The 14608-nt window shown below is 40.9% G+C and overlaps 1 protein-coding gene across 1 annotated transcript in view; it reads right to left on the bottom strand.

The window, feature by feature from the left end:
* PDE11A (phosphodiesterase 11A) overlaps positions 1 to 14608 on the bottom strand; it is a 163192-nt gene that overhangs the window by 117498 nt on the left and 31086 nt on the right. The window contains exon 2 of the mRNA XM_035112278.3: positions 13921 to 14079. Within this exon, the coding sequence (XP_034968169.3) occupies positions 13921 to 14079 (159 nt within the window). The remainder of the gene's footprint in view (positions 1 to 13920; positions 14080 to 14608) is intronic.

Below are 14608 nucleotides of genomic sequence, written 5' to 3' on the forward strand. Positions count from 1 at the left end.
TAGAGTGAATTATATTAATGGGGAAACAGCCTCTCTCTTCTCCCCCCCCCCCCGCCCCCAAGCAAAACATCCCAAAAGCTCACTGAGCAGTGAATGCAGCTCCATGCCTCCTGCAATGCAGACATGAGCCTGGAAGGTGCAACTGAACTGTTAAGATCCTTTCAGCTTTTGCAGTAGAAAAAAAGGAAGCAGGGAGGAGAGGAATCCGCATAGAAAAGTGGTTCCTCTGGGTTCACTTACTTAGTTTTACAATTCATGCTGCTCTGCAGTGACAGTAACTGGAAGCAAAAATGATCAGGTACCACCAGCATTATGCGCTGATTAAATCAGCGGTGAGGATGGACAGAGCCCTCTCCTATAGCTATAATGTTAACTGGCTTGATGAAGCTCCAAGCGAAGCAGAGAGATGCTGAGCTACAGAGTGTGTAATCTGATTGTTCCAGCCAACTAGGCACGGCAGCCGATATTCACTAACTTTCATTCTCAGCGGAAACAGACAACAATAAAAACTCAACAGAGCACAAATTTCCGTTGTCTATAGAAACTAGGAAACATAAGGGAAATACCAGAAGAGAATGTTAAAATATCTGTTTGTACAACTAAGGCCCCAAATCCTGCAATCCTCCTATTGCTTAATAGCATTTTAATCGGTCCAAAAGGACGTGTACTGTTATGTGCAAGTAATTAGAATACCATTTCTAACATTTACTGAGCTTCCAGTTTTTCATGGTTTTAATATCCAGTAAGCTCCTCTTGAGTATTTTATGGAAAACCACCCCATAACATTTAAGGCACATCAAAATTAAAGAAATGCTAACATTGCAGAGAACTGAATATGCATTAAGGTCATGGAGATCTAAGAACATTTACATGGTTATTGTAGACAGGCAAAAGGCAGGAAAAAAAGTTCATATTTGAGGCGTTCACACCAACTACAAATTAAGCGTGAATTAAAATGCCAACCTACAAAGTAAAATCAGGGCAAATGTTACACTGAAGGTGCATATAGCATGCTCTGCATGGGGATGAATGAAAATGAATGTTCATAGAGAAAGAAGCAATAGAAGACTTAATTTCATTTTTAGGCGAATTTTATAGCTGTACAGTCTTCAAAATTGTGAGAATAGTGTCACTGTTTCCAACTCAGAACCATTTTCTCGGATGCCAGGAATGAACACTCATCCTTCCATCCATACTGAAAAGAGGAAAGCTTCTCTTTGTGAGATGGTTTCTGATGTAAATGAAACCACCCCACCCACCCACCCCATTGACAGGGTACCGATGGAAGGGGGGCAGTGGCAGTCCTTTATATATTTGTGGCCCTGTCTATTTTTCTGCTTTTTTCCAAATGTGGCAGCTATTTTGGGTTGTGCCACGCCCTCAAGGCAGACGTTCTGTGACTGGCACCCATATGCCCTTCTCAAAATTCCAGATGTTCCCACTGGTCCAAAAAGGTTGCTGAGCCCAAATAATATAATAATGCCATCATGCTGAGCAAATTACATGAGACAGTGTGAAATTTATGGACGCATCACTTATAATTTGAATTCCATAACCATATTTTTGTGAAATTTCCAGTTATAGGCTGGTTTCACAGATAAATGGAGCAGCTTCTCTGAACCCTTCACAAGAACATGATAGGTCCCTGTTGCTGCTTATAAGAAAAGATTAATTTAAAATTTGACAGATTTAGGCAAATGTGCATCAATAATGTGTTTTTCATTATACACCAAGGCAATTTATTTATATTACAGTGCATAACAAGCACAAGCACTTGACTTAATCTATGCAAACACAATTTAGAAATCCACTCTTATTCAATTGTAAAATGAAAATCCTTTTAACTTGTTGCTTAAGAGATTCCACTGTGATAATCATTACTCTGTTGTCATTGTTTATCATGTCCTCTAAGTAGATGAAGCTTTAAGCGTTCAGGACAAAATTATTTTGATGAGCTATCATGGAGGGTCCACATCTGACCAGACATTCTGATACTCTGTGTGATGTCTGCCTTTAAAAACCAACTCTACTTGAAAATACCCAACAGTATTTATTGTTCAAGGGTAATTTATCCACTTCTCTCCAGTGTCACCTCTACGGGCATATTTATATAGAAAGCTATACTAATCCTTGTGTGATGAATTATGTGTTTTCTTGATTACAGCCTTCACAGCTACAAGTTTTTCTAGAAAGATGATGTCTCAAATACAAACCATTTTCCTCTCTGTACGTATGTTACTTGAGATGGTGATGCTGTCAGCATAATACCCCATAAGTGTATTATTGTGACAGTGGGTATATCCTCCATATAGTGGCACACTCTGGAGCAGGAATATGTGCCATTGCTAATATGACCCCTTGAACCACTTCCATCTTAACTCTACGCTAGTAAAACTGAGCTCTGTCCTTTCAACTTCTGCGAGGAAGCACTTACTTCCTCACATTTATTTGAGAAACCAGGACAAAAACCTCATGCCAGTCCCATCATCTATCAATCTGGTGCCAATTGGGGGTGGCCCCAAAGTCTGGAAAAAGTTCAATGTTGGGATTCTTAAATCTATCATTTAAGAAACAGGAACATGCAGAAGCTACTGAAGCCCATGTTGGTCTGTGACACCCATGTAGAAGATACACAAAACCAATTGTTATGAATTCCACTCTCCGAAGTAGAGATTATGGAAATCATTCTTTTAAAAATGGCAAATATTAGGACACCTGGCTCAGATGGATTTCCAGTAGAGTAGTATAAAACATTCATAGATCTCTTGGTGCCAAAACTTCACCAATTGTACGATAGGATATTTGATAAGGGGACTTTATGAGAGGCATTTAACCAAGCTTGCATTGCTGTTATACCAAAAACAGGTAAAGAACATACTCAGTGTGCTAATTACCACCCAATTTCACCGATTAATGTTGATACTCTATTGTCTCTGTGCATGTGCACATGCCTCTATACCAGTCAACCTCCCATGCCTCACTTCTTGTGCCACCAGGATTCTGGCTTCTAAATAAACAAAGTAGATGAGGCGCCACAGGTTTTTTAAAATTCAGAACCAGCCTAAATAATGTCAGCAGACTCTAAAGGCCAATCCAAACAAATCAGTTTGTATACAGCCCTGATAACGAAGTAACACCCTTGATCTGAGTAACTCGTTGCCATGCTCTCCTTTTTGCCCGCATGGGTTGGAACCTGACTACTAGCCCATGAAATGGCAACATCCTATGTCACTTCCTCCTATATGCAGCCTTAATAAAAATAAAAAAAAAAAAATTGGGCTGCAGGTAAGAAAGGGCTCAGAATTCAGTAACTTCTATTGAATAGAATGTACATTTCATTTCCATTAATAATTTCATATGCAATTCAAATTTTACAACTCTCGTTTTCTGATTGTATCTTGTTGGAGTCGGTGGGAACTTTCTGAATTGAAGGCAAGGATGTCCCATAGCTTCCTGCTGAAATTCTGTAACTTCTGATACTACAAATGTTCCAGGGTGTTTGGGGTATTACTTTGTCGCACTTTTGATGTGCTATAGTACAAGTGTAAGGAAAAGGACCTTTCTGGGTCATGTGGCCAGCATAACTAAACATCTTCTGGCACAACGGGACACTGTGATGAGTGCCAGAGTGCATGGAAATGCCGTTTACTTTCCCGCCACAACGGTACCTATTTATCTACTCATCCTGGTATGCTTTTGAACTGCAAGATTAGCAGGAGTTGGGACAGAGCAACAGGAGCTCACCCCGTTCCCCAGACTCGAACTGCTGACCTTCTGATCTTCAAGCCCAAGAAGCTCAGTGGTTTAGACCACAGCGCCACCCTCTCCCTGTAATGCAAGTGTACCCCTCTAGACTGTAATAATGTGGTAACAATGAGGAAGTATTACAGAAAAATGAATAAAGTGGAGTAATGTATGGATAGGTAAAGGTAAAGGGACCCCTGACCGTTAGGTCCAGTCGCGGACGACTATGGGGTTGCAGCGCTCATCTTGCTTTAATGGCCAAGGGAACCGGTGTACAGCTTCCGGGTCATGTGGCCAGCATGACTAAGCTTCTGGCGAACCAGAGCAGCACACGGAAATGCCGTTTACCTTCCCGCTGGAGCGGTACTTATTTATCTACTTGCACTTTAACGTGCTTTCAAACTGCTAGGTTGGCAGGAGCTGGGACCGACCAATGGGAGCTAACCCCATTACGGGGATTCGAACTGTCGACCTTCTGATCGGCAAGCCCTAGGCTCTGAGGTTTAGACCACAGAACCACCCATGTCCCACAATGTTTGGATGGCCCTGTATAAATCCACCATTAATGGACTATTTCTGGACCAACTATATATTAAACACCCCCACCCCCACATAAAAAACTCAGTCTGGAGGGGACCTATCTTTTATCAGAGTAAGAAGCTAGGAATGTGTTTTTTTTTAAAAAAAAACTTAAAATGTTTAGTGCAAAAGGCAATTTTAAAATTGCTTTTAGTCTTTGATAGTTACTGATCTGAATCTCTTTCCTTTGATAATGAAAGTATGGGGAATACAATTTTCAGAACTGCAAGGTTTGAGACTGAATCTTACAATGTACTAAGACAGCTCTCTGAAAAGATGGCCTGGCTTCCAGTTCTACTTAGAGGAGCTTCTAGATATTTTTAATAAGCTCTGCAGAAGCTGTCTTTCCACAGGACATACATACTCGCTTTCACATTTGCGAACCCTACAATATTATTGCTAAAACCTTTGGTTGGCAGATGTGGTCATAAACAGTGAGACACACCACCTCCCACAATCCCAGTGATGTTAAAAACTGCTAAGTGTAACAATATGTTTTATTTTATTTCAACTGGGTAAGTGGCTGCATAAAAAGAACGAATCACACAGAACTTAATTGGCTGCCATTTGCAAAGCAGCAATTGGCGAAATAACAGGACAATGTTATTTTATTCCGGCTGAAAAAAATGTCATTGCAAAGCTGACACGCTGCATCTTTTGTTTCCTGTTTATTCTTTAGCTGTATGACACTGCCACAGCTGCAAGCAATTAGAGAGTTTTGAAATGTTCTATAAGGTCAGTGATAGAAATTTGCTGAAATTTAAAAAATCTGCAAAACAGGACAATTATGTTAATTCATCAACAAAGCAGAGGTCTTGGCTATACACCAGAAATGTAGTTGTGTCCAAATATTAGTGGGAAAATGCAGTCTAAGCACTTGCCCGCCTGCAATACATTGTTAAAGAACATTTTAGCATGCTGCCCCATCTCCACACACACACACACACACACACACACACACACACTTTTAATTACAGCCATATCTTGGAAGTCAAACTGAATCCATTCTGGAAGTCTGTTCAACTTCCAAAACGTTTGGAAACCGAAGCACGGCTTCTGATTGGCTGCAGGAAGCTCCTGCAGCCAATCAGAAGCCGCGGAAGCCCCGTCAGGTCAGGTGTTCAGTTTCCAAAGAATGTTGGCAAACAGGAACACTCACATCTGGGTTTGCGGCGTTCGGGAGCCAAAACGTCCGAGTACCAAGGCAGGATCCACGTTCAGGATCCAAGGTACAACTGTACTTATTTTCTTTATTATATATTTAAAGCATTTTCACCACATTCTTTAGCCAAAATAATCTTCCACATCTTCCATACCAATTAAACAGCACTTGAAAGGGCAGTCTGTGCCCTCAGGCTTATAACCTAAAATCTATGTCACAAAAGAAAAAGGGAGGAGGAAGGAGGAGGGGAAGGAAAGCAATTTCATGTACAAGTTCTTAAAGTTATAGTTCAGGCTTCCTCAAACTCGGCCCTCCAGATGTTTTGAGACTACAGTTCCCATCATCCGTGACCACTGGTCCTGCTAGCTAGTAGGGATAATGGGAGTTGTAGGCAAAAAACATCTGGAGGGCCAAGTTTGGGGAAGCCTGTTATAGTTCTAACAATGACGAGCTGGGATGGAAATAACTCAGGTAGCCATTGCAGAGTTGCTATTACACTTCCCGTTTAAAGCAAAACAGCAATGACTGGATGCTGCTAAATGGTCCAAGTTTGGAAGAACCCAGGATGAAGTTCTTCCAGAAGTCTGAATTCCCCGATTAAACCTGCTTCAGGGAAGATGGTCAATCATCAACCATCCCATAAAGTATGCCTCTACCAGCCACATCCTATGAACTTTTTAAAAACAGAGGCCCTGAACAAGCACTCAATTTATTGGAGCACTTAGATGGTCTGCTTCCAAAATGCTGCGCAGACACATCAGCTAATCTTTAAACTGCTCCTGGGAGGAAGACAGCGGTATTCATTTCAGAGAAGAGGAAGACATCTAGACCCGTTTTCTCCCCTTCTTGGAACATATTCATTAAATGTAACAACATCTCACAGGTAAAAAGTGGCTGTGACTCATGCATTCAAAATTTAAAGAGCATTAAAGCTATTAAAGTTTCTTCTGGACCATGATACTAGCTCCCATAAAAGGTGTTCAAAATGCTTTATATCACCAGCATAAATAAGGCTGGGAGGAGAGCAGAGAGAAGAAATGCCATGGTGCACCTGTAGCAGCCAAACCAGACCTCTACATACACCTGCCCCATCTGAAATAAAACATGTCTCTCCCCTATTGGTCTCTACAGCCACAACACTTAATTTTACCCCTGAAGGCGCAGTCTTCCATTGTCTCCCGAGACAGCCGGATGCCAACAATAAATTAACACTAGTGATATCCAAGAGTGAGATTTATTATGTCTGTTTGTATATGCGGGGAACACAAAAAGAAGAAAATGTTAAATGAATTCTTCAGTTCACAGCAATGTCTCATCCAACACCCGACTCCTAGTCTTCAGTACTATTTTTGATAACTTTTATCCTACAAATATTCCCACCATAAATTGTTCTAGCACGTCTTTTACTGAACAATGTGCTTTACAATACATCTCATTATACCGACTGTTTTATAGCAGAACCAAATACACCAATAAAAGCTGCAAAATACAATGTTCTTACTGTTTACAGCCAGATCTATTAGATCTAAGTCTCTAGAACATTGTTTCCCAAACTTGGGTCTCCAGCTGTTTTAGGACTACAATTCCCATCATCCCTGACCACTGGTCTTGATAGCTAGGGATGATGGGAGCTGTATTACAAAAACAGCTGGAGACCCAAGTTTGGGTCTCTAGAAGAAGGGATCAAGTGGTTTAGGGTTTAGGAATACAATCACTGGGAGAAACTGGGCCACTCATCTAGTTTAACTGCAAGCAGCAAAGGTATTATATAGCCCTGATTTGCAATTCCACAACTATCCTCTCCTGAAACAAAAGCCTGTTTAGAAGCAATCTCACACTGCACCCTACACTCTAATGGTATCCAGCCTATGACAGTATAGAAACATTATAAATAACTTGTTACTCATTAAATAACAATTAATGAATTTGTGGAGTCGTTTTGGAATGCATCTGTAGTGTTGAGTATTTTTTGGCGGTGGACAGTTCCACAGATGAACTGTACTGTATTAAAAAAGCAAATAAACATGTTTTAAATCTGGTGCAGATAAGTCCTCTCTTGCTTCAATACTGTATAAATTCAACAATATTGTTTAACAATAGTAATCTACTGTTCCTTTTTTCTCTTCCCACACCATTCATTATTTCATGGACTTCACTTCTTACTAGACATCTTGTACGAGTCTGAAAACTCTTGGAACCCACTGTGTAATGTGCCAATTCAACTAAATACCTACCAATTAAATTATGCCCATACTTCTGCGGTAATCCTTTCTACAAATGAAACAGTACAACTATCAAAGAGAAATCTAGCATGATTTCCATTGCTTGGTAGTGCTTCGAAAAAAATTAGGTGACAAAAATAACCAGATTCTTGTTGTTCCAACATTGTTAGTAAATGCAGCTGAAGATCTGATGAGACTATTTGAACGGAATGATTTCCTGTATATTTCATCTATTAAGTCAGTGAAAATTAGGGCAAATAGTTGAGAAGAAGCTAACAAACCGAGGTTTCTTGATTGCAATGCTGTGGAGGCAAGACTATTTACTGTCTTGTTTAGGAAGTTGTAAGAACGGTTGTAAATGCATTACAAATTACTGTGGTATGCTGAAAATGGGAAATCAATATTCCCCTCCTTTTCAGAGGGCTAGTTCAGAACTTAATAGTATTAAGTAATTACTTTCACTAGTTCTCTTGGGAACTCTAGGAGAGAAGCAACTCCACTTCCTTCCTTATTGCTTACCAATACAGTACTGTTCACTTTAATCAACTGTGATTGCTTTTACCATTGTCTTTGGTTAAGTAAAGTTCCATAAGGGGCTGTTTGAATTTTTGTTTAATGTGCAGTTACTAGTCACTGTCTCATCCCCTCTGAATCTGAAGTACTCATTAGATTATGCATCAGAACCCAACGTGCATTTCAGTGGGAACAAAGACGCCGTACACAAACTTTTGGTGATCAAGACAGAATGTTAATGCCCCAAAATAAAGATTTTATCTATCAGAAGCACAAAGACATAAAGAGGTAGGCTCAGAGACAAAAAATAAATCTATAACACATACAACTTAGTACACAACCTATGATTACACTAGGGCAGGATTTATTCAAGCCTGATCAATTACATGGAGAATTTGTCTTTCCATAAATGTTCCTATTATAAAGGTTCTGGCTAGCTAACTTGGTAGGTGGTCAGGAACTTAATGAAAATAATTACTTGGTCTGTCTCCTGCAATCTCTCTCTACCATTTCCATCTTGGGCTTGCTGATCGGAAGGTCAGCAGTGAAAATCAGCACGACGGGGTGAGCTCCCGTTGCTCTGTCCCAGCTTCTGCCAACCTAGCAGTTTGAAAGCATACCAGTATAAGTAGATTAATAGGAGGAAGGTAAACGACGTTTCTGTGCACTCTGGATTCCATCGCTGTGTTCCGTTACGCCAGAAGCTGTTTAGTCATGTTGGCCACATGACCCAGAAAGCTGTCTGTGGACAAACGCCAGCTCCCTCGGCTTGAAGTGAGATGAGTGCTGCACCTCATAGTCGCCTTTAACTGGACTTAAACATCCAGGGGTCCTTTACCTTTACCCAGACATGTCCAAAGTCCGTTTTAGGGGCCTAAACCGGCCCCCTGGCCAGTTGTATCCGGCCCCGTGGCAGTTTATTTATTGGGGTCAAATACTAATAAAAGCTCAACAATTTCAACCCTGAAAAAGCCAACAATTTCAACCCTTAAAAAAAAGCTCAATAACTTTGGGGTTTAAAAAAAAGCTCAATAACTTTGGGTTTTTTTTACCATTTGGAATGCAATACCAGAGCTTAGAATGAACAGTCAGCTAAAAGGAGTTTTGTGATTTGAATTTGTTGGGCAGAACAGGGCAGAGTTCTAATGGGCTGAAAGGTAGAGCCTCAACAGTGCGGCAGGAACCTGGGGACAGATTAACAATTGTGTTTGTGCCATATATATGAAGCTGTTTGCTCCAAAACTGCTCTACTTATCTACTTTTCCATGTATTAGACAAGGGTTTTTTACTCCAAAATGAAGTAAAAAATGGAGGGGGGGGGCTGTCTTCTTATACATGGGTAGTACATGGGACGGGTGATTGGTTGCCTCCGCGAGCAGGATCTAGCGATTGGGTGGGTGAATGGTGTCTGCTACAAGGGCTGTTTTGGATTGGCTGCTGCTTTGTCAATCGGGTGGATTATTTGCGGATGCGTAAAGGGCTGCTTTGGATTGGCTGCTGCTTTGTCAAATGGGCGGGTTATTAGCGGATGCATCAAGGGCTGCTTTGGATTGGCTGCCACTTCAGCAATTCGGCATGCATTGCTTGTAATCGTTAAGTATGTTCCAGTTGGGTGAGTGATATCTGGTTTGGCATTCCGCCCCCACCCCCCCAAATTGATCCTTTTCTTAAATTTGAGCCCCCCAAAATAGGGGGTGTCTAATACACGGGGGCATCTTACAGATGGAAAAGTATGGTATAAGCAGGCATCCCCAAACTCTGGCCCTCCAAGCATCCCCAAACTCTGGCTTACAACTCCCATGATCCCTAGCTAAGAGGAGCAGTGGTTGGGGGAGATGGGAATTGTAGTCCAAAACATCTGGAGGGCCGAAGTTTGGGGATGCCTGGTATAAGTGAACAGCAGACATGACACTGTAAGTCTGCATATGGTACAAGCTTTCGTGTGAGAGAAAAACAAAGAAGTAAAAAAAAAAAACCTGAAGGTTAAAAAGACAATGTATGGACAACATTACCTGCTGGTGTTATTATCCATAACTCATAATGTCAGAAAACATCTGTCAGGACTCCACATTAGGAATAAAGCTCTCTGTTAAATTAACAGACACGGATAACTGCAAGCTGATACAATATGCAAGTAAATAAACAGTACTCGTATATAGTCATACCTCGGTTTAAGTACGCCTTGGTTTGTGTATTTTCAGTTTAAGTACTCCGCGGACCCGTCTGGAACGGATTAATCCACTTTCCATTACTTTCAATGGGAAAGTTCGCTTCAGGTGAAGTACAGACTTCCAGAACCAATTGTGTTTGTAAACCGAGGTACCCTGTTTCTCATATTTTAAGACATACCCATAAAATAAGCCATAGCAGGATTTTTAAGCATTCAAGGAATATAAGCCATACTCCAAAAATAAGACATAGTGATAAGCGCAGCAGCAATGCCGGCCGCGGCAGGAGGAGGAGGAAAAAAATAAGACATCCCTTGAAAATAAGCCATAGTGTGTGTTTTTTGAGGAAAAAATAAATATAAGACATGTCTTATAATATGAGAAACACGGTACCACTGTACAGAATACAAATTGAGGGAAAACACAGGAAGCAGAGTGCTCTTGTACTTGGGGGCCCTGCTTGTGGATTTCCCACAGAGCTTGTCTGAGGCCTGGGTCAGGAGTCTTGTTAGAATAATGCTATAAACTCAAAGAAAAAAGCAGGCAGTCCTGGATGGGGGCGGGGGGCAGCCTGTTTAGCCCTCCAAGGCCTGGGGCAAGTGTACGCGGCTGCCCCCCCCCCCCTGCATGGACCTTCTCACTGGCATCTAGTTGGCCATTGTGAGAAAAAGGATGCTGGACTCGACTCTGTAATTTCTGTGCCGTATCAATCTCCTTGGACTGCATCTCCTCCCCCCCCCCTCAAACTCTCTGGGTTAAAAACAACAACATTATTATGCTAAAATAAATTAGCCACACACTGGAAAACCATTCATTATGTGTGAATTTTGCAATCGTGATTAATGCTGTACTTTAGCATGGTTGCCATGCAATCAAATCCTCTACATATTACTCTGAGTTGACTGGGACTTATGTACATAGGATTGAAGCCCTAGATTACACAAAAAAATGGAGACACAGAAAACCTGGACCTGTGAAATACATGCTGTTTACCAGTTTATAAGCACCACTATCTAATGTGATTATATGCATGGACTTGAACAACGGCATGTTCCTAAATATTTAATTTGTTATTAAGGCATATCTTTTAAGACCTAAGTACATACATATTGCCACTGTGTACTTCTAATTAAAAACAATAATTTAATTTGCAGATGAATCAATATGCTAGCCCCCTCGCCTTATTTAATCATGCCATTTACCGGTAGCTCTCCCTTCATCGCGCTGACTAAAGGAATGCACAAAGTTAAAAGTATGTGTCTGTTGTCTGCTGTGTTTTTAGTTTATGCTTTCATTCCAAAGATGCAAGAAATCCTCTACTGTCAGGAAACTAAGCAGTAATACAGTATCCGGAAACTTGTTCAATCTCCATGAGCACGGGTATATATTCTGCAACAGATACCAATGAGGGCAGCATTTAGCACTTCCCTCAACACTACAAACTTTGTCAGCAGAGAAGTTACATCTTGGGAACGCTGGGAGAACACAGCTGTACCTACAGTGTGTTTTCATTTCTTTCACTTGCTCGGCACATGTATAAAGCTACGTTTCTCTATAACATTGTTTACTTTCATAAATTCCTTTAGAAATGCTAACAATGTTTGATTTCCCTTTTATGTGTGTTATTATTATTTTTTAAGGCTTTCCTCTCATGGGCAACCATACTTTTCTATGGCTCATCTTATTTCTCCCATTCTCCCTCTCTTCTCCTCCTTCTTTTTCTTCTCCTGGTTTTAGTAGAAGCACGTACTTTCTTGTGCACGTCGTTTCAACATTCCTATTCCTCCCCCTCCCTTTTCCTTTCTTTAAATTGATTCCTATTTGTCTTTTTATCCCCTTCAGCACTTACGTACTGTCCTCTCTCTTGTCTCATTACAGACTTCCGACTCCCGATTATCATTCTTCCGTTCTTCTCCTTTACCTACCACCCTTTTCCTGTGGGGCTTCCATTTCCACCTTGATTCTTTCTCTGAATTTTCCATCCATCATTTTTATTCTCTCCTTTTCATAATCTCATTCTCTAGATATTAGCTTCCCACCACCTTCCTTGCACCCCGCACTGTTGACATAAGAATGAAGGCTGATTTCTTCCCCCTTACACCCACACACTACAAGCAAAGGGAGTCTGCTAGGAGACTGCTTTAGTCATAAACACCAACTGCAGAGATTTTTCATATGTGCGATTACAGATTGCTGTGTACAGCTATTAACAGGCAAGTAGAGATAGCTAATTTAATGAGCAGGCAGTGTGTTAACTGATGTTTATTAACCAATTCAAGTATACATATCAAGACACAAAATTAGCTGCATTCTGGCTCTGCTGAAAGAAATGGAAATACTGAGAATACAGAAAATAGATTCTGCCAGTGCAAAGTAAATAGATTAGAAGCAACAAGTTGTATTTGACCATAAATCAAACTGTTAAATCTTCATCCCCCCCCCCGTAATTGTAGTTACCTTTTGAAATTTAAAGATTACAGCAATGCCCAAAATATAAGATAACTTTACACACAGTTGAAATTGAAGCCAAACATCTGGTGCTTGAGCCCTTGTACCAGACGATATTACATTTCAAAGCAGGATTTTAAAAATCCAGACTGGTGTTGAGCCAACTGCTGCCTCTGTTTCAGATGCAGTCAAGTGTAATGGGTAGGGAATATTTAACAAAAAGTGGGGGGGGGGAGAGAGAGAGATTCATGTTGTTAATGATTTCAATTAATTCACTCTGGTCACTTCAGTAGCATAACTGAAGCCGAATGACCACTTATCAAAGTAGGCATACTTAGCATCCACCAACATGGCAAGAGTTTTACCAACACCCATAGGGACAAACATAAATGCAGCGCATTTCCAGAAAATGTGAAATTCTCCTCTGCATTTAGGCAGCTGTCACCTATATGGTTACGCACTCACCACATTAGGTTGCTTGAGAAATGAGCACCTCTAGTTACCGTGTTGCATACAGATTGGTAAGAAAATACTCTGACTGCAGATGAAAATGGGGGAAATGGCACCTCCCTGTAGAAACTGATCCAGCCACTCAATACACTGACATTTGTGACTCACCTTAGGCAGTGATGAGGCTAAAGTTGTCCCTGGAGAGAAAAAGGTCATCATAAGGCAGGTATATTTTCAAAACAAAACAAAAACAAAAACTGGGCAGCCTAGAAGTCTTGTGAAATGATAGCCACCAATCGAGAGCTTTCCAGTGATGACAACATAGCAAACACAACAAATAAATGGTTGAATATATTGCCTCATATAAGAAGGAAATGCCAAAGAAGTCACTGTGGCTTTAGTGATAATAGTATTGTGAGCTTTAACTCAAAATATGGAATAGCAGCTTCGCCAAGAGTTTTTACATAACACAGAGCAGGGGGAGAGAGATTACTTAATAAATTCTTAAAGATATGTGGAATAAAGGCATGTCATCTGAACAATAAAAAAAATACTTGATTACAAATAGAATTATGTATTTGCTTTATGGGAATGTTATCCATACTGCCAAGCAAAGAGGAAAAAAATATCTTACTTTTTCATCATCATCGGTGAAGGGAGCACCTCCAGGTGTTTTATTTATCGCTTGGGCAACGCCAAGAATTTCACCCTCACTGTTTCTTATGGGCATGCAAAGCAATGACTTGGTCTTGTATCCCGTCAGTTTGTCAATCTCGTCATTAAAGCGGCGATCCTACCCAAAGAGAAAGAAAAGGTTATAACTGGGACTTACAACAGAATGCTATTCTGCATTCCATCACCAACTTGATAGTGATTACTTCCATTTATCTGGCTTGCTAAACCTTAACTTTGAGCATGCTTTTGTAGTGCATGAGGTAACGATCATAAACATAGTCACGTATTGCATTTCTGTATATTGTACTTATACGAATTTTATTTTCCTCCCACCACGTGTTCCTGGTTTTTTTCTTTGCTTTTTAGGGTTAACTATATTTCCCTCCGTGGGACGCAGGTGGCACTGTGGGTTAAACCACTGAGCCTAGGGCTTGCCGATCAGAAGGTTGGCAGTCCGAATCCCTCCGGCGGGGTGAGCTCCCGTTGTTTGGTCCCAGCTCCTGCCCACCTAGCAGTTCGAAAGCACGTCAAAGTGCAAGTAGATAAATAGGTACCGCTACAGCGGGAAAGTAAACGGCGTTTCCGTGTGCTGCTCTGGTTTGCCAGAAGCGGCTTTGTCATGCTGGTCACATGACCTGGAAGCTGTA

This window comes from Zootoca vivipara, chromosome 1 (assembly GCF_965207765.1).
Source record: "Zootoca vivipara chromosome 1, rZooViv2.hap1.1, whole genome shotgun sequence".
In the NCBI taxonomy this organism is placed as follows: domain Eukaryota; kingdom Metazoa; phylum Chordata; class Lepidosauria; order Squamata; family Lacertidae; genus Zootoca; species Zootoca vivipara.